The following is a 21,876-nucleotide window of genomic DNA, read 5'->3' on the forward strand; positions in this document are numbered from 1 at the left end:
TCTAGGCTGGAGGTGGATGTAAGTTAAAGCCCCACTCTAACCTCAAATGTTTTACTAGTCCTGCAGGCACTTGTTTCTGTCAGTGTAGAAGAAGCTTTCTTATTACAGACACAGAACAATTATATTGCACTTTTCTCCTGGTGGACTCAAAGCGATGCGGCTTCAGCCACTAGGGTGTGCTCTATAGGCAGTAGCAGTGTTAGGGAGTCTTGCCCAAGCTCTCCTGCTGAATAGGTGATGACTTACTGAACAGGCATAGCCACGGTTCAACCCTGGTTCCCTGTGCCAGAGACAGAGCCCTTAACCAGTACACTATTCAGCCAGTATTAGTTGATGTGAAACACAAAAGTTTTAAAGCATCTAAAAAATAGTATACCACAGGCCACCATTATTATGGACTGGAATTTCCTCAAAAAGATTCAGTCTGTGCCTTCTCTATTGCAGTAGAGAAGCAGGATGATGCAATCCAAGCAATGACAGTCACTGCCTTAGAGTAATTATATGATCCAGGCACCCAATATGTTATATATGCATGTTCCTGTATTACGTGCAGTATGCAGGTTGCACTATCAGACCCTTATGCTTGTGTTACGGAACACTTTAGGGGCCCTGATTGGACTTCTGAGCTTATCTAACATTTCCAAACATTTCCTCAGTGTAGAAGGAGGCAATATGGAGTCCATTCGATTTAAGCACCTGGAAAAGGTTACTCACCCTCTGCAGGATGGAACTATTTACCAAACGATGCTCTTATGTGAGGCATGCTGTAATTTTTGTTTGGGACTCTCGGATACTGGATGGCCTGAATGCCAGATGGGACATAAAGCTCATATACTAATTGTTTAGATTACATAATTTTAATCCACTTCATGTTTTCTCTCCCTTCTCTTTTGCAGATGGACCTAACATTCTGGGTGGAGTTATGCACATGTACATGTATATACAGTATATATTTGTGTTTTAGAACTCAGTGGTCCCCAACTTGTTTTGATGCAAGGACCGCTTACAAGTAGAACAATCCTTTTGTGGCCCGGGGGGTGGGTCGTGTGAGTTCAGAATTACATACTTACTTTTCAACTTTGAATTTTTCAGAGCTGAAACGGAATCAAGGTCATTTCAGCCTCCAATCTAAAGTTTCAGGCCGAAATGATCAGGATCATTTGTTTTGACTGTGGCAAGTGTAGGATCTTTCTCTACAGAGCTCTGCGGGTGATGCAGTAGCAATAGGGGTTGCAGAGGTAGCGACTGCATCGGGGCCCTATGGGGCTCTTCCTCAACCAAAGTATTAGCTATGTATTGGTCTTGTGGTGGTAATAATCACTTCTATAGATGCTTTGAATAGTAGTAACCATTAACAAACTGTTCCCTATCCCCTTCTTGCACCTCTAATACTGTAGATGACCTGGCAAGTTTTGTTGCACTGTATCAAGTGTTACATATAGAGCGCTTGGGGGTGCCCCATGTAAAACTCACATCGGGGCCCCTAGCTCCATAGCTATGCCACTGGGGTGATGTAAATGGAGCTGTCCAGTAAACTGAGAAACCCAGAGTCCTGCCACTTCCCTGCCACCACTTACACCTCCTGTGGCACTGTGTAAATAAATATATATATATATATATATATATATATATTTACACTCAAAATATATATGCAAATACACACACACACACATATATATATATATATATATATATATATATATATATATATATAATATATACATATATATATATATATATATATATATATATATATATATATATATATATATATATATTAGAGTGGCAATGATGAGCACCCCCATGTATTAGTGAATATGGTCAGCCCAACACACATATTATTAAAATCAGGACATCATCAATATTTTTCTTCTTATCTTGTTGCAATGCAGCTAATGGGGTTTCTGCATATTCTCCACCCCCCCCCCCCCCGGCATCTCTGTCCTGCTCCACTCCAACCATGCTGTAAATTTGATTCAAGCGCCTGTGTGACATCCCATTATTTCTGGTGAAGTTGCTGCCCTCTCCACACACATACACACCCTGATAGGCTGGAACAGATGGAGGACTGAAGTGAGAACTGCTGAGATGCAGTTTGCAGCCATACAGCTGCTGCACGCTGATCATAATGCTGAGCTGGCCAGTACTGACAGCTGCACTCTGCACGCACTCCGAGACTGACTAAATGGCCACTACAGGAACAGTATCAGCTCAGGAATATCCTCTGCCATGGCAGAGCAGCTAATTGGTAAACACAGGATGTTAACAAGATGTCTGCTTCCATGAAAGCAGGAAGTAGACAAACTGCAGATTTATATCAGCTGTAACAGAGACATATTTTTCTTGAAAGTTCAGGTGAGGTCCACTTTTTCATTATTTGGCTGTCCTCCTGAAACACTTTCACTGCAGAAACACATCAAATTTAATAATGTGATCTTTGTGTGTAACTGAAAAAGTGCTGTAATGGGAACAAAATGCCAGTTTTCTATCTGTGCACCACCAATGGAAGCATTATAGGCTGATATATAGTGAAGTGGCATTACTACTGTATACAGCTGTATGCAGTCCTTTAGTTATTTAACTGATACTTCAAAATACACAAGTACTTCCTAAGTGAAGTTGATCATTATTTGCCAGTTATCCAGACTGCAAAAACCTATCTTAGTTCCTCTTCTCATCTCCAATATTACCTTCTCATGTAGCTCTCCTCAGGGAAGGAGATAATTATTATTAATGAGGTGAGCTGAAACAGAGCTCAACTGACATCCAGCAACCAGAGTTAATAAATATTGTGAGTATCCGCCAAAGTCACTTTGAGAATATGAATAAAACACTGGTAATTATCTATAGGGAAAAAAAAGATTTTTGGTAGTAAAAAAGTATTCTTCTCACCAAGTGAATGCTCATCTCTCTCATCTCAAGAACTGACAGCTCACCCTAAAAACTGAGATCTCACCCAATTTCCCTTCACAGTGTAGTGACAGATCATCCTTGTCACACAATGAAATAACATCTCGTCCCCCAATCATCCTAACATGTGACTGTCTCTACCTAAGGATGAACAGCTGAACCCCATCAGCTAAATAAGTGACATTTGAAAGACTCCATCACCATATGAAATAACAGTTCAGTCCTCTCATCCTGAAGCTTTTTACACACATCAGATGGAAGTCGTTTAAAACTAATGAAGAACTACTGCTCAGCCAATTATCATTAGCGAAAATGGAAGCATTTAACTGTAAAAGATAACAATAAACAACCGTTCTCGGTCACTTTGGCCAATCTGCATGGTGGATAGTTTCGGCAGACAATCATTCATAATCAAGAGTATTTAAAGGATTCGAGAGATCATCAACAAAGTATCCGAAAAGAGTGGGAGGCTGAAAAAAAGGAGAAGCGCTATTTTTGGTTGTGCGCACAAATTGTGTATGTGCACCATCGATAATGATACATCACTCATGACTTGGTCTTGCTTCACTTCACTAACAATTTCCATCTGACATGATTACGAACCGTAAAGAACCACTATTGCGCAGCTCGTTTTATCATGAAGCGAGGTGTGAACCCGTGTAACGCGTTGCATTGTGGGAGTGATTCATAAATAGTTGTATTTATCTGAAATTGACAAACTGAGCCTTCAATGGGAACAGGTAATTTTCCTCACCAGTGCATACAGTCATTACCTAGGAGGTGACCCATTTTTATGGGTAATATTGCATACAAATGCTGTGCAGATTTAACACCCAGACTTGCAACACTATAGTGGCCTCTGGCTTGTCTTCTTTCTCTGATGTGAAAAAGTTCCACAAGAGGCTTTAACATTCTATCAGTTCACCAAAGTGCTGCACCAGCAACAGGTTCCGGCCACATTAAGAAGTGATAACAGGGTTAATGCTTTACAGGTCTGGTCTACAGTGGGTTGCAAACGTATTCGGCCCCCTTGAAGTTTTCCACATTTTGTCATATTACTGCCACAAACATGAATCAATTTTATTGGAATTCCACATGAAAGACCAACACAAAGTGGTGTACACATGAGAAGTGGAACGAAAATCATACATGATTCCAAACATTTTTTACAAATAAATAACTGCAAAGTGGTGTGTGCATAATTATTCAGCCCCCTTTGATCTGAGTGCAGTCAGTTGCCTACAGACATTGCCTGATGAGTGCTAATGACTAAATAGAGTGCACCTGTGTGTAATCTAATGTCAGTACAAATACAGCTGCTCTGTGAGGGCCTCAGAGGTCGTCTAAGAGAATATTGGGAGCAACAATACCGTGAAGTCCAAAGAACACACAAGACAGGTCAGGGATCAAGTTATTGAGAAATTGAAAGCAGGCTTAGGCTACAAAAAGATTTCCAAAGCCTTGAACATCCCACGGAGCACTGTTCAAGCGATCATTCAGAAATAGAAGGAGTATGGCACAACTGTAAACCTACCAAGACAAGGCCGTCCACCTAAACTCACAGGCCGAACAAGGAGAGCACTGATCAGAAATGCATTCAAGAGGCCCATGGTGACTCTGGACGAGCTGCAGAGATCTACAGCTCAGGTGGGAGACTCTGTCCATAGGACAACTATTAGTCATGCACTGTACAAAGTTGGCCTTTATGGAAGAGTGGCAAGAAGAAAGGCATTGTTAACAGAAAGCATAAGAAGTCCCCTTTGCAGTTTGCCACAAGCCATGTGGGGGACACAGCAACCATGTGGAAGAAGGTGCTCTGGTCAGATGAGACCAAAATGGAACTTTTTGGCCAAAATGCAAAACGTTATGTGTGGCGGAAAACTAACACTGCACATCACTCTGAACACACCATCCCCACAGTCAAATATGGTGGTGGCAGCATCATTCTCAAGGGGTGCATCTCTTCAGCAGGGACAGGGAAACTGGTCAGAATTAATGGGAAGATGGATGGAGCCAAATACAGGGCAAACGTGGAAGAAAACCTCTTGGAGACTGAAAAACACTTGAGACTGGGGCGGATGTTCACCTCTCAGCAGGACAATGACCCTAAACATAAAGCCAGGGCAACAATGGAATGGTTCAAAACAAAACATATCTATGTGTTAGAATGGCCCAGTCAAAGTCCAGATCTAAATCCAATCGAGAATCTGTGGCAAGATCTGAAAACTGCTGTTCACAAACGTTGTCCATCTAACCTGACTGAGCTGGAGCTGTTTTGCAAAGAAGAATGGGCAAGGATTTCAGTCTCTAGATGTGCAAAGCTGGTAGAGACATACCCTAAAAGACTGGCAGCTGTAATTGCAGCAAAAGGTGGTTCAACAAAGTATTGACTCAGGGGGCTGAATAATTATGCACACCCCACTTTGCAGTTATTTATTTGTAAAAAATGTTTGGAATGATGTATGATGTTCGATCCACTTCTCACATGTACACCACTTTGTATTGGTCTTTGATGTGGAATTCCAATAAAATGTATGCATGTTTGTGGCAGTAATGTGACAAAATGTGGAAAACTTCAAGGGGCCGAAAATTTTTGCAACCCACTGTATACCATATTAGTTCTATCTTTAATGTCATTTCTGCCTTTACTTGTATATGAAGGTTATTAACCAATGTTCTGTATGCACACAGCACTGACAATGTTTCTTTTTGATGCCTCTGTGTAAAATCATTAAAAATGGAGAATGGAGAATTGTAAAAAAAAAAAAATAAGAAAGATAAGAGATCCAAAGCTAGCATTAAATAGCTGGGTTTCCCTAGAGGCCTGTTTCTACTAGCGAACGGGAGCCAAAGGGACACGATGCGGCTACGCATTACTTCTGCTCCCATTTGCGTCACTTCCTCATCTCCCGATGCAGAAGAAAATAGGGGGAGATGGAACGTGGATAATCAGTACACAATGGAAACTGTTCCATTGCCGTGCATTGGTTTCAGTTCGGCATCGGTGCAATGCCTCTATGTAGCCGCACTGCACCGCATGTAAAGGAAACAAGCTCTAACTGCATAGTTATGCAGCAGTATGTCCAGATAAAGGGTTGCACACACTCCTCTAAAGGTGGCCACACACACGATACAATAAAATGATCCGATTTTACAGCAATTCGATAAAAACGATCGGATCTCCCAAAAAAATCGAAAGCTTTTTTTTGATTCGACTGAAAAATCTGATCGGATTTCCCGTTTTTTTCGATTTTTATCTATCTGGAATGCCAGATATTTTTCTTCAATTTCTCTAAAGATTGTATGGTGTGTGTTAGATTGTCAATGTATTAATATACACACCCAAGCAATTTTCTCAGAGTTTCCAATCATTTTTATCATAATTGGGGACAAATTGAACATAGGTGTGTGGTACATTGGTCAGATTTTTGAAATGTTACAATCAGTCAGAAAAATGTATTGCAATTCTTAAATTGAACAGATATTTAAAAAAATTGTATGGTGTGTGGCCACCTTTAGTCTGGTTGATGAATATTTCCCTGCATCTCTGCTACTTATTCATTTATTTAGCAGAAGCACATGAAATTCCATCCTTCATTTGGGCAGAACATTCACCTTGAATAAAGTAACTTTCCTTGCATCTGATTATACTGCAAAGTACCTCAACTCCTACCACCAATAATCCCTCAGATAAATTATTATTATCATTTTCCATTGTAAGAATTATTATCTCATCTTTCTCCAAACCAGTAATAACACATCATTCTCTTACTTCACACAGTGAGAGCACTTCTTTCCTCGCTGAAGATATGACAGCTCATCTGTTCTTATCTGAGTGGATATATATTTTATAGAAGCAAATTCTGCGCCTTCCATCTCCCCCCTCCCTTTTTTAACCTCTTAGTCACTGCTCACAACTCTCCCTATTGTAGAGGTACAAATCTTCCTGGAGTCCTAATCAATTCCCTCTTTCCCTCATTCAGCCTGTTATCTACTAAAAACAGTGGCCATGGCGTGGTAAGAGGGTTTCTGCATATAGAAGAGGATGATGCAAATGGGGAGCAGCTAATGGGAAAGGTGAGATGCTGCTCAGGAGACCTGTATATGAAAGAGAGGCGCTGCTCTACATGGATGTTACAAATTAGAGGTGAGTTTGCTGCGCTTGGAAGGGGATCCACAAAAAAGTTGGCCAAGAGGCTGGGGTGTAAATACAAATCATAGGGCCTCCAACGAAACTTAGATGGGGCCCCCCAATGTTTACACCCGGAGGTACTGGGCAAAGCTGGTCAACGTCTGCTACTGCTTCTCAAGCGACTACATTTAATGGCAGGTGAGCTCTGAAGTTAATAATACTGCCACGACAACCCTGGTGGTGTCTGTAAGCACACTTTTGACATTTTCCTGTGGTACAAGTTGAATGCTGTGGAGGCAAGTGTGCAATGATTATACTCCATTAAGCTGGAAGATAGGCTTTTTAGAAAGGGAAGCCTCCACTCTCAGGTTGCAACCTTAGTTGCTGTGCATTGATGTTTCCCAGCAGATCAGTAGAGAATACCAGCTTACTGTCCAGATAATTATTTTATTATTACTGTATATTGTGTCTTCCTGTTAACAGTGGTATCATGAGTAGTTCACAATAAATCTGCTGTTTACTACTCTGCTTTTGATTGCTTTTTATGAATCTCTTGCTAGCTACTAAGATATTACCTGCTTGACCACCACAAGCAATTAGGAGTATGACTAACAGGACTGTCCTGCTTTATCCCCTTCGCGCACCCTTGTGTATTGTGTGCAGTTTGGAAACAATCATAACTACACATGCCCAGGATGCTCCCAATGACTGCAACTACACACAGTCATGTGTAAGTACAGAAAAGGCACACTGATGGACCGTGCATCCCCATGCGTGGTCCATCAGTGCACATTTTCTTTACTACAGCCTCAAAATGGAGGGGAGGCCAGACACAATAAGGAGCCTGGAGGTGTTGGGATACATCACATATCATCTAGATAAGTATATTTTTCCTCCTCAGGTTTACTTTTGGAAGTGTACTTCTTGATACTTTTTGTTCACTTATCAATATTTTGTAATAAACCAACTTTTTTACACAGCTTAGCGGTGAGTACATGGGCCGTTATAGTCTAAATAACATTAGTATGCCACTTGGTATGATCTTTACCAGTCAGTGACATTGTTGGTATATTTAATAATGAGCTCCTATATTTCCCCTTTTCCACTTACCCTTGCTTGTTCTTTTTTTTCTAAAACACAATTAATACATCACGTTCATAATGCCAACAGCCATTATAGAGACATGCAGGGCAGAAAGATTGATGTGCAAAAAAAGCCAGATCCATGCCTAATCTTCCTCTTCAATAAAAATCACATTACCAGTTATCTGGAATTTGAGCACATGATCTCCACCAACAAGGTGAAGGTTACAGGGAACTATGCATGGCTTTTTAAAAATACCTTAAGTAATCCTCCTCCTAAGGGGGTTTGTTAATTGTGTGGGAGTTTGGGGGTGCAGCAGGCATTTACGTAGCTATGGGGCCTGCCCAGTAGCACCCCCTATCTATATGGATGCCTCCATTTTCTATCTTCCTGTGCCACAAACCGCAGGTTCCTGCAGTGATGTCCTATGTCCCTGGCAGCCCCAATACATGACAGAGATGCGCGATGCATGCCGGGGGATCTATTGATGTGCTTGTTTTATCATCCTCTGCAAGGTAGCCTCCTTTCATTCACTATAACTGAAGAGAAAGGGGTAAAGAGGCGCCCAAAGAAGTATAAAAAAAAGTTTAAAAACACACTTAAAACTAAAGCTTGAGGTGGCTTACCTCATAGAAGACAACTCACTTAGAGTAGAAAATATTTATTAACAAGCACAGGCAACGCGTTTCGTGGGATCTCACCCCCCCCCCCCCTTCCTCAGGCGAAATAAAGTGCTAATGCAATCTAACAGCCGTGTTTGGGGCAGCTCAAACACGGCTGTTAGATTGCATTAGCACTTTATTTGGCCTGAGGAAGTGGGTGAGATTCCACAAAACACGTTGCCTGTGCTTGTTAATAAATATTTTGTACTCTAAGTGAGTTGTCTTCCATGAGGTAAGCCACCTCAAGCTTTAGTTTTAAGTGTGTTTTTAAACTTTTTCATACTTCTTTGGGCGCCTTTTTACCCCTTTCTGTGTTATACCCATCCCCCCCCCCCCCACACGGGTTGGTGAGGGGAGTCTCATACACCCACAACACCTCATGGTTTTAGAGTGCATGAGGTTTTTCAACAAAAGAGCGACCGTCTCCAGGATTGCTGGCATACCTGAGTGGAGTCAGGTATAAGACACTCCACCTGCTTTAAGTGGTCGGTTGCCCCGTGTGCAACCCACCTTTGTGAGTATTCCCTTTTTTGAACACCTTTACCCGCCCATTCATCTGTGACATACTGCACAATTTGGGCTCCCGTTGTCTCTGTGTTTCTTCTCCTAGTACCATTTACTATAAATGTAGAAGTTATTTCATAGGAGTGATAAAGGTTTTGTAAAGCAGGGCTGTCCAACTCCAGTCCTTGTGGGTCATATTCATACTGGTGTTTAGGATTGACTGAGAAATGTGTTCTACTTGATGAACAGCACCTTTATTAATTTAGTCTAATCAATTAATTTGAGCTGTGCCAAATATGTGTGAGGACCTCAGCCCTTTGAGAACTGGAGTTGGACAGCAATGATGCAGAGCATACAGAAATTAATTTGAACCTACCTTACTATTTTTTTTAAATATGCCATTACTTACCGTATATAAAAGAGAATCTTTACAGAAGTATTTATGATAAAAGATACTGAATACAATGTTCTGTCTGCTATAAAAAAAAAATTAGATTTGAGGCTTTCTTCTGAGTATCTGATGCTGTACAGTAAAAAGAAATGGTCTCTTTGCTGTTTTTCATAGATCTGATTGGGTGAGTAAAAATAGTTATAGCATAAGGCCCTAATCTCCCAAGCAGACTTTTGGGGGTTATACGTAGTGGTCAGTCCACTCAAAACTTCTATTTGCATATTATTAAATTCTATAGAGATATTTCTAGGTCAGTATTAAGTAAAAGCAATGTGTTTCATGGATTCAAACTACCTTTGTTTCTTAAGGTGCCCATACACTCGTCAGATTGGCAGCAGATAGATAAGAAATGCATCTGATGATCTATCTGATGCGTTTTTAGAACATTTTTTACCAGGATAGAATTCCAATAGATTTCAGTTTGAAATCTATTGAAATTCGATCTGATGGCATTTTTTTGCCATCAGATTTCCATTAAGGCCAATGCAAACTGATAAGCAATCTCATCAGATCGACCTAAATTTTCCACCCTGCAAGTTCGATGGAAATCCATCGAAATCGGCCGTCGATCGGTCGATTGGCCAACCGATTTGCAATCGATTGATCGATCGATCGGGATCGATCGGTCGGGCAGAAAATCGACTGAGTGTATGGGCTGCTTTATGTTATTCTTGAATATTATAGACATAAAATAGGATATGCAGTAGAAACCCTTCCAAGGGTCAGGAAAACTAGTTAACTAAATCAGAATTAAACTGTATCAGAATTGGTCATACATTGTATATTTATACACGCATTTGTTTGGAACTGAAGACTGAGTTTACTATATCAGAGTTTACTATAATGAGATTCTACTGTAATTAATTTAAACTTTCACTGTAGTTGTGGAATTACTTTTTCAATGGTTTCCCTCTACAAATAGATGACAAAGAAATGATTAATACCTCTAGAATGGCCATTCTGAATCCGAGACGATTGTCTCTCCAACGAAGTAACAGCAACCCCTGTCTCTGGCAAAGTCTGACAAGTGCTTGAGAATGGTATGTTTTCACAATAAGATACTGCTGGCTGATATCTCTTTGGCAAACTTTCTATGGAGTTGATGTGAGCTGCATCCTGATAAACTGGCATGTCTCTGTGCTGTTTCTCAGAACCATTTCCAAAAATACAAGTATGACTTAAAGACAGTTCTGCCAAAGGGATCATTTCTTTAGAGTATGTATGAGAAGTGTTTGAACTTTTCACAGATGTATCTGTTTGTGGTCTTGAAAGTGACAAACCATCACATTCAGAAGCTTCTTCTACGATATGCAGATCCTTATTTACTTGAGCAACAACCATGACTGGACTCCCAGATGTTTGTGAGGTAGGAACAGAATAGGTGATATGTTGTTTGTTGTGTTTTTGATGAATACTAATTGGCAGGGAATCTGCTTCTGAGGTGGAGTCATCCATAAATACAAAGTCAGATGGTGTCTGTGGAGCTGTTGTATGGTCAGTTGATATAAGGGGTGACTGTAAGGAATTCTCTGTAAGTTCAGTCACTTCTGTGGCACTATGTAGAATCGGATTGGCAACTAAAGAGTCTGTTTCTAAATGGGGAGGAACTTCTGCGGGACATCCTAAAGTTTGTGCTGATGATGGAGTTTGAGACTGAGAACTATGCTTGGAAAACCTATAATGGGAAGAAAATGATCGAGGAAGAAGTTTTCTAGAGGAATGCTTAGTAGATCTTCTAGTTGGTTCTTCTATAAATCCTGAGTCATCTCCATCAGTTCTACCTAAACAGTTTGTGAACACATTTTTATTAGCTGAATGTTCCTTCCTCTTTTCAAAGTCCTCAGTTACTGATCTAGTAAGTTTCTTTCTACACGAGCTAGGAATGCCTGAGGAGCTCCTTGTTTTTGTTCTAACCTGCTCTTCAAACTCCTGTTTCTGTGAAGTGTCCTGCATGCTCTGAGAAGTATTGGTAACTTGGCTGGTTTCATATCGCAAATCATTTTCCTTTTTGTGACGAAAGCTTAAAGATGGAGTGCGAAATATGCTTCTTCGTTTCCCAGTGCTACCTGAGCTTGAATTTGTGCTAGAGGGAGAGGAACTGTGCAACCCCCCAGTATTATTGGATGAAGGTGAAGAAGGAAGAGAATCTTGTTGTTTTCGAGATATGCTGCGCCTAAATATTGGTAGCCTGGAGACCAGCGTTGATCGCCGTGTTCCAACGTCCCCCATCAGAGCTAAATCTTTACCTGTCAAAACACAACATATAAAGAGTGATAAATAACATACCGGTAAATAGCAAGCTTCATAATTACTTACAGAGTTTATACAACTATAACACGCCTTGTTTGCAGACCATACTTTCACTTAAAGAATCAGATACGATCGTTTGGGCCCACTAATGGCAAGATAGTATCTGCTCAATTCAATCAGATTAATGAAATCAATCCGAAAAATTAATGGATGTGATCGATATTATGATCGAATTTAAGAATCAATCATCCGAACAATTGAATCATTCATAGCCATCTTGGCCCATATGCAATTCACGTTTTTCTCCCGAGTTATCTCCTAGGAGATAATTTTCATTTCTTCAAAATAACTTTTAAACATTTTACAATTGAAAAAGAACCAAACAAAAGTCGGGAGAAAAAGTTAATTGCATATGGGCCCTTGAGTCTGCAAATCCCCTTGAAACTGGACACCGACTCTGAATTTAGTATCATGAACTGTTTTCTGTATTGTATCACTTCTTACTCTAGTTCTAAATGGTAGCAATGAAGCATGAATGTGAAACAATATGACGACCATGAGGGTAGCAACCCTATCTTTCGGTAGTTACATTTGAGTCTAAGATACCTTCTGGAGTCAATTTTTTGTAAAAAGGAGAATAATTACAATTCCTAACTAATTTCAATTGCTGATCATTGTATCATGCTCATAGGATGTACAGTTTTCATGTTTAAAGCGGACATGAACTAAGAACGTCCTGCAGTAATAGATACACAATAGCATAATAACCTTTAAACAGAAAACATTTCTTTGTTACAGGTGATTAAATCCTAAAATAAATCTGCACTGTTTCTACTTCCTGATTCATGGAAGCAGACATAGGCATCAATTCACTAAGCTTATCTCCTGTCTTTAATAACATTTCTATAGTTATCACCATGGTGATAAGGCATGTAGTATTCAGGAAAAAATTCACCTCAGGCAAACCTAAAGTCAACTCTTCTGTCTTTAACCACTTGAGGACCCACCCTTTACCCCCCCTTAACGACCAGCGCTGCTGTTGCTGATCTGTGCTGGGTGGGCTCTGCAGCCCCCAGCACAGATCAGCGTGCAGGCAGAGCGACCAGATCGCCCCCCTTTTTTCCCCACTAGGGGGATGATGTGCTGGGGGGGTCTGATCGCTCCTGCCTGCGGGTGTAGCGGGGGGGGGCACCTCAAAGCCCCCCTCCGCGGCAAAATCCTCCCCCTCCCTCTCCTACCTGGCCCCCCCTGGAGATCCGGGCTGCACAGGACGCTATCCGTCCTGTGCAGCCAGTGACGGGACGTCCCCTGTCACATGGCGGCGATCCCCGGCCGCTGATTGGCCGGGGATCGCCGATCTGCCTTACGGCGCTGCTGCGCAGCAGCGCCGTACAAATGTAAACAAAGCGGATTATTTCCGCTTGCCCCCCGCCGTGAATTGACAGGAAGCAGCCGCTCGCACGAGCGGCTGCTTCCTGATTAATCAGCCTGCAGCTGGCGACGCAATACTGCGTCGCTGGTCCTGCAGCTGCCACTTTGCCGACGCGCGTTATGAGTGCGCGGTCGGCAAGTGGTTAAGTTAACTCTTCAATCCTTAAAACAACTCCAAAATTCTAGACAGGCTGTTAATTAACTGCGTGTGAAAATAACTACAGAGGAGGTAACTTAACTACAGAGGAGGTAACTGAACTACAGAGGAGGTAACTTAAGGAATGAACAGATAAGATAACTCTCTCACTGTGTGGAGGAAAGTTTTCTCTTGCCTTATTATCTCCAGCATGATCTTAGTGAATTGAGGCCATTGGCTACGGACGAAAGACATGCGACGAATGGGAGTGGCGGCGGTAAGTAAACAGTCTACTCCCCTGAGCCTGAAATGAAGTTTTGCGGGGCGTAGATATGCATAGCCTGGGTCCTGTAGCGGTTAATTGAACTGTTTAGTTTTTACAAAGTTGCTCTATACATTGTTTAGTCAGTCTTTTGTCCATTGTAAATTTTTTCTTCACCCTGAAATTCACTCTGAAATGTATAATTTGCTCTGATACAGTGTTATAATAATCTAACATGGCAGCCAAAGTGTTTGATCTTCATATTCTATATCCTCCACCGTCACCATCAATGATTGCACAGCCTTAATGTATTCTATTCTATGTAAGAACATGCTATAAAGAAATTGTACATCATGAGACTAAAAATTGGTAAAATATTTTCATTTTGTTTCAGAACACCTGAACCACTGGATAGTGCTACCATTTATCATCCACACCTACTAACAATATACAGTCACTATAGTATGGGCTTTTATCATATCTTGACTGGGTACTATATACGCATTGTGCATAATGCAGGTAAGTTACACTATTTCAATGCACCATACTCCTTCCTAATCTATTTGGCAAATGCTGGTGTCTGGAACCAATAACACAATAGTAAAAAAATAATAATCAAAATACAACAGCTACTGTGCTTAAAGAGAAACTCCGACCAAGAATTGAACTTTATCCCAATCAGTAGCTAATACACCCTTTTACATGAGAAATCTATTCCTTTTCACAAACAGACCATCAGGGGGCGCTGTATGGCTGATATTGTGGTGAAACCCCTCCCACAAAGAAATTCTGACTACGTACTCCTGGCAGTTTCCCGTCTGTGAACCGTGTTGCATTGTGGGGAATAGCTGTTTACAGTTGTTTCCAACTGCCAAAAAAAAACATGCAGCAGCTACATCACCTGCCAACAGTAAAAACGTCACCATGTAATAAATGTCAGAATGTAAATCAGGGATTTAAAAGATTTTACAATGGGCAAACACTGACTAAATCATTTATACATAATTATTGTAAAAATGAAGCACTTTTTTTTACATTATTTTCACTGGAGTTCCTCTTTAACTTTCTGTCCAAATATTCACTCATGACGCCAAGCATGTAATACGGGTAATCCCCTATTTACAAACAGGTTCCTTTCCGGTAGAATGTTTTTGAATTTGTTTGTAAGTTGAGTCCTGTGATAGATACATGGTGAAACAAGGATAAATGCCTTACTTCCGGACATGCCCCCGACACTGAAGCACTTCTCTCTAATGCACACTACTCGCCCTGAGGAAGCGACCTATGCCGCGAAACGTGTTGTCATTTTAAAGTGCCCAATAAAACGTTTCTTTTATTCCAAGTGAAGGAATACTTATTTGAGGTAGGACGGATTATTTTTTTTCACAGAGTTGCTACCATTAGATATCTATACTGGCACACACCTCATTGTTTGAAATCTCCTGCGCGCCTCCTACCATACTTTGTCAGTTTACTTGCGGACAACTCTAATTTTGGACATTTAGCATAAACTATGTTTTTGGTTGTTTTGAATGTGCTTTAAAAGTGTTTTATATCTGCTGAACTTAAAACAGGTTTTACAATACTGTAACATGTAACAACAAAAAAAATATATAAAAAAACAGCATTGTACATTTTGTACAAGATGGCTACTTTGTTTCTGTCTCTGAAGCATTCTAACTCGAGTTGTTTGCAAGTAGGGGACTGTCTGTACAGCCTTATGCCTGTGGAAGAATGCCAGGTGTATGGAGCTGGGCACTGCCCTCCTTCTAGGTACACCACAAACACACATCCAACAGGAAAAACACACATCCAGTCTAAAGCAATAGACTAAATCATGTTGGCTCCCTGTTTTATACGGTATCATTACCTGTATATTAAGCATCCAACAGTTTCAGAAGCAAAATAGCTAAGGTATATTTATAGATCAAAACAATCCAGCGCTAGTGAAGGTGTGCCACTTCACAGAGCAGTAAAAGCGTATAGATGAAAGGAAAAGTGTGTGAGCATGTGTGACCTTTACATACACAGAAGAGTCTTGTGCAGCCCTCAGGCATCAGTATAATGGACATCCAGCAAGCCTACAGTCCCAAAAAGTCCCATTATATGAAATGCCTAGCCAGATTCTGATATTTAATGTTACCTTCATAGCTGCTCTGTCATGCACACAAATATTAAACAGAATAATGAACACATTTTTTTCCATCTTTTTATAAGGATGTGATAATGCATTGACTGTAAAATATCTCAGCATGAAAAGAAAAATATTTCAGTTTTACCAGCACATCATAGCTACTATGCAACTTGGCCACTAGAGGGCATGAGAATCCATATAATGACAATTCGGTATCATTGTTCCTCAGTAAATCAGGATATTGAAGACGTCTGGATTTAATACAATGATGTTAAAATGCTGTACTTGTAACAGCAACAGGTTTAAGAAATAAAATTTATGTTGCTGATTTATGTCCATACTGGAGGTTCTAACATTTGTAGTTAGTCTGCAGCTTATAAAAGCAGACCTTGGCACTACTCCCAACAGTGAAATCAATAACTTGATAATGTCTTAAATTCTCAGCTCAGGTTTGGTTAAATCGTAAAGGAGGTGTTGATCCACCTCTTAGATAATGATATTGCAAACTGTTTTGTTTAGAAAAAGAAGCAATCATGGATGTCTGTCATCTATGGAGTTATAAAGCAACTGGTCACGGTGGAATAAAGCAAGTAATGAGAAATGGGAAAGATTAGATGTAATATGCAATAACGTGGCATACGAGGGGTTAAGTCCATTATCAAACCATGAACCGTGGCTTGCTAAGGGAATGGGCTGAGCCAGCTAAACATTTAAGGCTTTTTAATTGCACCAGAAGGAAGCACCATGCAGAGCGAGGTGATTCAGCATAAACAACACGGAATAAAATTGCCAATTGTCAATTACTTTCATTTTAATTAAAATGAAGCAATAGATGCAAATTTACATGCTAACTGCTTCAGTTTGAAATGTTTGTTAAACAACTTATGTAAAAGTATGTCATTTTTTTTCTACTTCTGTACCTGCCTTCCAATTTATATCTCCAGATAACAAGATCGTAGGTGCAACACTCATGTACAGTAGAGTTTTGGCTTTCTGGCATCGACCGGGATGGCTGATGCCAGATAAGTGTGCCTTCTGGTTGCTTGAGACTCCATGTAAAATAGGCCTAACTAATACAGTATTATACTTCACTGAATAGACAGTACATACCATGAAATCTGTATAAAATATTAAAATACAGTAATTTAAAGTATATTAACCTTAGGGGAGCCATAGAACCCAGTCTTTAAGGGGCACTTAATCCGGGAATAAAAAATCAGTTTTACTTGTCTGGGATTTCTATCAGCCCCTTGCAGCCGTCCTGTGCCCTCGCAGTCACTCACGGAGCCTCCGGTCCCCCGCCGCCAGCTACTTTCGTATTCGCTGACAGGGAGTCGGCGGGCTTTCTGCACCTGCTCAGGCCTGACCACGCATATTGTTCTTCATGTTCCTGTCCTCAATAGCATCCTGCACAAGTACAGGACGCTACTGCGGATGGGAACGCAAAGAAAAATACGTGTGGCCGGGCCTGTCGGTGAAAACAAAACTAGCTGGCATGGGAGGACTGGAGGCTCTGTGAGTGACTGTGAGGGCACGGGGCGGCTGATAGAAGCCCCAGGAAATTAAAACTGTTTTTTTTATTCCTGGCTTAAGTGTCCCTTTAAGCACAGCAGAGCCTACAAATAACCTAAGAAGTTGGCCTTCACCACTGTGAGTACTGCTGGAGATTTGTGCTGGTTGGTAGAGACTGCTGGTTAGTTGGGTGCCGGATAACCGGGACTGTACTCTATGTTGTTCCTGATGTATATTTAACTGTGTAAATTCTGGTTCAGATATTGTTGCTATAACATGCATTTCTACATTTGGTAAAGTAAAGCAAATTGTAACTTCAGGCGCAGTGCATCTTTTACGTGTGACCAAACAAAAATCATTTAGGGCTTGATTCACAAAGCGGTGCTAACTGTTAGCACGCCTGTGAAAACCCCCTTAGCACGTCTAAACAAACTTTTCGCGCATAAAACTTTACGCGCGCAAAACTTTATGCGCGTAAAACTTTACGCGCGTACTGCACAGAGCACAGGGCGCACCGCGCGAAGTGCCCATTAAAGCCTATGGGACTTAGCGCGCGTAAAACTTTGCGCGCGTAAAACTTTACGCGCGCAAAGTTAGCGCACGATCTGATTGAGATATCCGGTGCTAACCTACTTAGCACCCTGGTTAGCGCGTCTAAAGACTTTAGACGTGCTAAGTAGGTTAGCACCGCTTTGTGAATCAAGCCCTTAGTGTATTAAAGCAATACTCTGGCAAGATACTTAAAGTACTCCTGTGGGGAAAAAACATACAGCATTATACTTACCTCTAAAAGTCCCCCACCTTCTTTTCCCCTTATGTTATTGGTTTCTCAGGGAATATCCTCAGGCTGCCACCTTCAAGATGGCCACTGCATCCCACCACATTAGAGGGAGATTCCCTGTGGATGATAGCATAGTGTTTCCTCTTCACCTGTAGGGTTTTCTTTAGTTTGTTTGGAGATTGAGTACACGCTAGATTTTTAATTGGACAGACTATGGTAGCGGAGTGGAGGGCACTCTCACCTCACAGCACTGGGTTCCTGGTTCGAATCCCAGCTAGGGAACTATCTACAAGGAGTTTTTTTGTTCTACCATGTATGTGTGGGTTTCCTCCAGGTACTCAAGTTACCCGCACATCCCAAAAACATACAGTTATGTTAACTGGCTTCCCCCTAAAATTGGCCCTAGACTACAATACATACACTACAAGATATAGAGGTTTTTTTTGTTTAGTTTTTTTTCCTTTTGGTGATTCTTGTAAAGGCCAACAATACCTACGTAGGTAGGGAGAGACCGGGAGCCCAATGGTGCAGTATCGTTGGGTATAGGGAGGATAAAATCAACTATATAATCACAAAGGTGGGTTGCAGTTCCTGCAACCACCGTATAGGCCTGCAGAGAATTAACCGTCCCTGCTCGGTACTTCAGGTCCTGCTGGATGCTGGATGGTCGCTCTCCTGTAGTACGGTAGACTTTTCAGAAAAACTGCAAAGCTATTACCTCCAAAGGAGGTCTGGCTGGTAATGGGTAGGATGGAGGCGCCCAATGTGTGTTCTATTTTGGTATTTATAAATATAAATAATATTTGTTTGATTAGAGGCGCCTACACTCTATCCCCTATGCTATCAAGGCATTTTTTATTGATCTGAGGAAGCGGGCCATGACCCGTGAAACGCATTATCAGATTGCTTTTTGAATAAAAAACTTTTTTTTCCAGTTAAACTGGTTTCTATATCTTCTGGAGAGGTAAGCAATTACATCTCTTTTTATTATATAATGTTTTATTTGCATTTAAAAATACCAAAATAGAACATACATTGGGTGCCTCCATCCTACCCACTACACTATAAGATACATGCATAGACATATAACTATGGTAGTGATTAGGTTGTGAGCTCCTCTGAGGTACAGTTAAGTGACAAGACAATATACTCTGTACAGCAGTGTTCCCCAACCCTGTCCTCAATGTCCTCCAACAGTGCATGTTTTGTGGAAATCCACACAGGTAGGTAATCAGCTCTGCTGAGACCCTAATTACCTCACCTGAATGTTTGTGGTTTCCTGCAAAACATGTACTGTGGGTGGGCCTTGAGGACAGGGTTGGGTAACTCTGCTGTACAGTGTTGCAGAAGATGTTGGTGCTTTATAAATACTAAACAATAATAATAATAATAATGCAATTTTATTAAAAATTTAAACTGGTAACTAAAAACGTTTGTACTCACCCGCTTGAGGACCACAGGCTTACACCCCCCTAGTGAACAAACCATTTTTTACAATTCAGTGCTCTACAGGTTTAACAGCTCGCTGCAGAGCCATACAACTTATCACACAAATTAATCTTGCCCCCCTTTCTTGCCACCAGCAGAGCTTTCTGTTGGTGGCATCTGATTGCTGCTGCAATCTGTTTTTTTTTAAATTATTTTTTTTATTTTCTCTTTATTTTTCCCTCCCCCAGCCAATCCCTACGATCGCTTCTTATAGGCATCAGCCTATGAGAGACCATAATTTGTGATCCTCTCCTGGGGCAGCTCAGTCCCCTGTACAGCACTGCAATCTAGTGCAACCACTTTCAACCACTTTCTGCGTTTTTATTTTCTTAGCCTGCCAGTCATGGCTGGCAGGTTGTTTACAGAGCTCTGCTCCATAAATCCGCGGGGATGCACATGCATCCGCGTGCATGATCCCCGCTAATCTCCTCCCCCAGGACTTGACGCCGATTGGCGTTAAGCGGTCCTGGGGGAGCCACCTTCCTGACACCTATTGGCGTTAGGGGGTTGGGAAGGGGTTAAAGGACATTTGAGAGAAAGAAAAAACAATGTGAAACGCAGTACCTGCTTGCATTAGTAATGTCATACTGTCTCATGGTGTGCCCTCCATTTTCCACCATTCGCCGATGTTACGCTGATATTCTCTCTGTTTTTAGGCCTTGGCTAATAGCCCCCATGCATGGGCAGTAGCGTCCTTTCAGACACATACACTGAAGGCTACTTGATCACATATTATTATCAAACACAAACTAAGGATCCTAGAGATGCCAGGCAAGAGTGCTAAGCGAGATTTCACAAGAATATATTGCTACAGGAGTGTGAAGATTTGTGAGGTGAGATATGGGCATGGTCCAGATGGCCAAAAGTAGCCCATAATAAGTAAATAGGGGATATATCTGGTTTCTGTGCTGTTTCTGTTCCAACCATCAAACCTCTATGAATATTCCATGATTTATCTGTCACTTATTTCAGAATGGAAGCAGACTGTATGTGAACTGTTTTCATAAATATGTTATGCATTTTTGTCAAAATCCTTGCAATAATGACACACACAACATAATAAACAAACCAGAATAAAGTGGTAAATAAAAATGTAAAGCATACATATGTTATGATTTTGCTTTGCAATTCCTAAATAAAAATGTAGATGGAAAAATTGTTTCATAAAAAGAGACAGCAATAATTCTAGCTTAGGAAAATATTCTGTGCTACATGGTAGGAGCTTTGGTAATAACAGCGTAATGAACAGCGCTCCCCTGACAGAATTTATAATGATTAGTATGTTCCTTTCAAAGTGCGGGAGAAAGCAAAGAAACACTACAGTTTTAAGGCCTGCGTTTGTACGCCCCCGTGTGTAAATTCTGTTTATGCCCCTGTTTTTGTGAACTAAGGGCCATATGGTCTACTGTTTTTCTTTCGCTTTTTAAAGCAACTTAATTGCATCTGCATAGCAATTAGATTTATTCATAAATTGAATGAATAATGCATTAATGTATTATTTCTATGTAAAAGTAAACTTGAATTATGCATAAAAAACTAGTTGAACAAAGCAACAGACTAATCATGGTAGTTATTTATTGTATGAATTTGCATTTCTGCCATTACAGCAGAATTTTAACTTGAGCATTTCTTGTTAAACAACAAAAAAACGACAAAGTGTGGCGTGGTATCCGACAGCGATTACTACAACTATCAGAGGTTGGGATATAAATTGCCAAGCTTGAACCGCTGGAGCATTTAGTGGTTTATCTATGGGCATATTTGAACACAATTTAAGATGAGGGCAATATAAGTCAGCCACATTGAAAAATGGCCAGATGTATTTGTTTCAAATGATAGAAACAGAAATGGCAGAGGAAGTTAGCCTTATTGAATTTTAGATGTGCTCACTTTTATCTAGTAAGGTTAATTTTATGCTAGTTATGGCTAAAAGTGACCCTTTCATGGTAGTAAGCCTAAAAACTAGGCAACTTTACTAGCTACCTACTACCTTGGCTGCTAACAAGAATGAGGCTGTACTACATCCTGGCAATTCCTTATCATCAGGTGAGAATGCAACAAGGGACATACAAACCAAATCCCACTATGACGCCATCTGATATCTGCCTGGCCTCAGTAATGGTGCTATGGCCAAGTGATG

At 40.8% G+C, this 21,876-nt stretch overlaps 1 protein-coding gene across 7 annotated transcripts in view; it reads right to left on the reverse strand.

Annotated features, from left to right (window-relative positions):
* Nucleotides 1-21,876, reverse strand: part of CCSER1 (coiled-coil serine rich protein 1) — a 1,139,724-nt gene that overhangs the window by 955,166 nt on the left and 162,682 nt on the right. For 6 of the 7 annotated variants that reach the window (XM_068232582.1, XM_068232600.1, XM_068232592.1 and 3 more), the window contains one exon: nt 10,687-11,988. In XM_068232582.1, coding sequence (XP_068088683.1) covers nt 10,687-11,988 — 1,302 coding nt within the window. Of the gene's footprint in view, nt 1-10,686; nt 11,989-14,622; nt 14,670-21,876 lie in introns of those variants that run through there. The other variant, XM_068232627.1, reaches the window with a different exon arrangement.

This window comes from Hyperolius riggenbachi, chromosome 1 (genome assembly GCF_040937935.1).
Source record: "Hyperolius riggenbachi isolate aHypRig1 chromosome 1, aHypRig1.pri, whole genome shotgun sequence".
NCBI classification, from domain to species: domain Eukaryota; kingdom Metazoa; phylum Chordata; class Amphibia; order Anura; family Hyperoliidae; genus Hyperolius; species Hyperolius riggenbachi.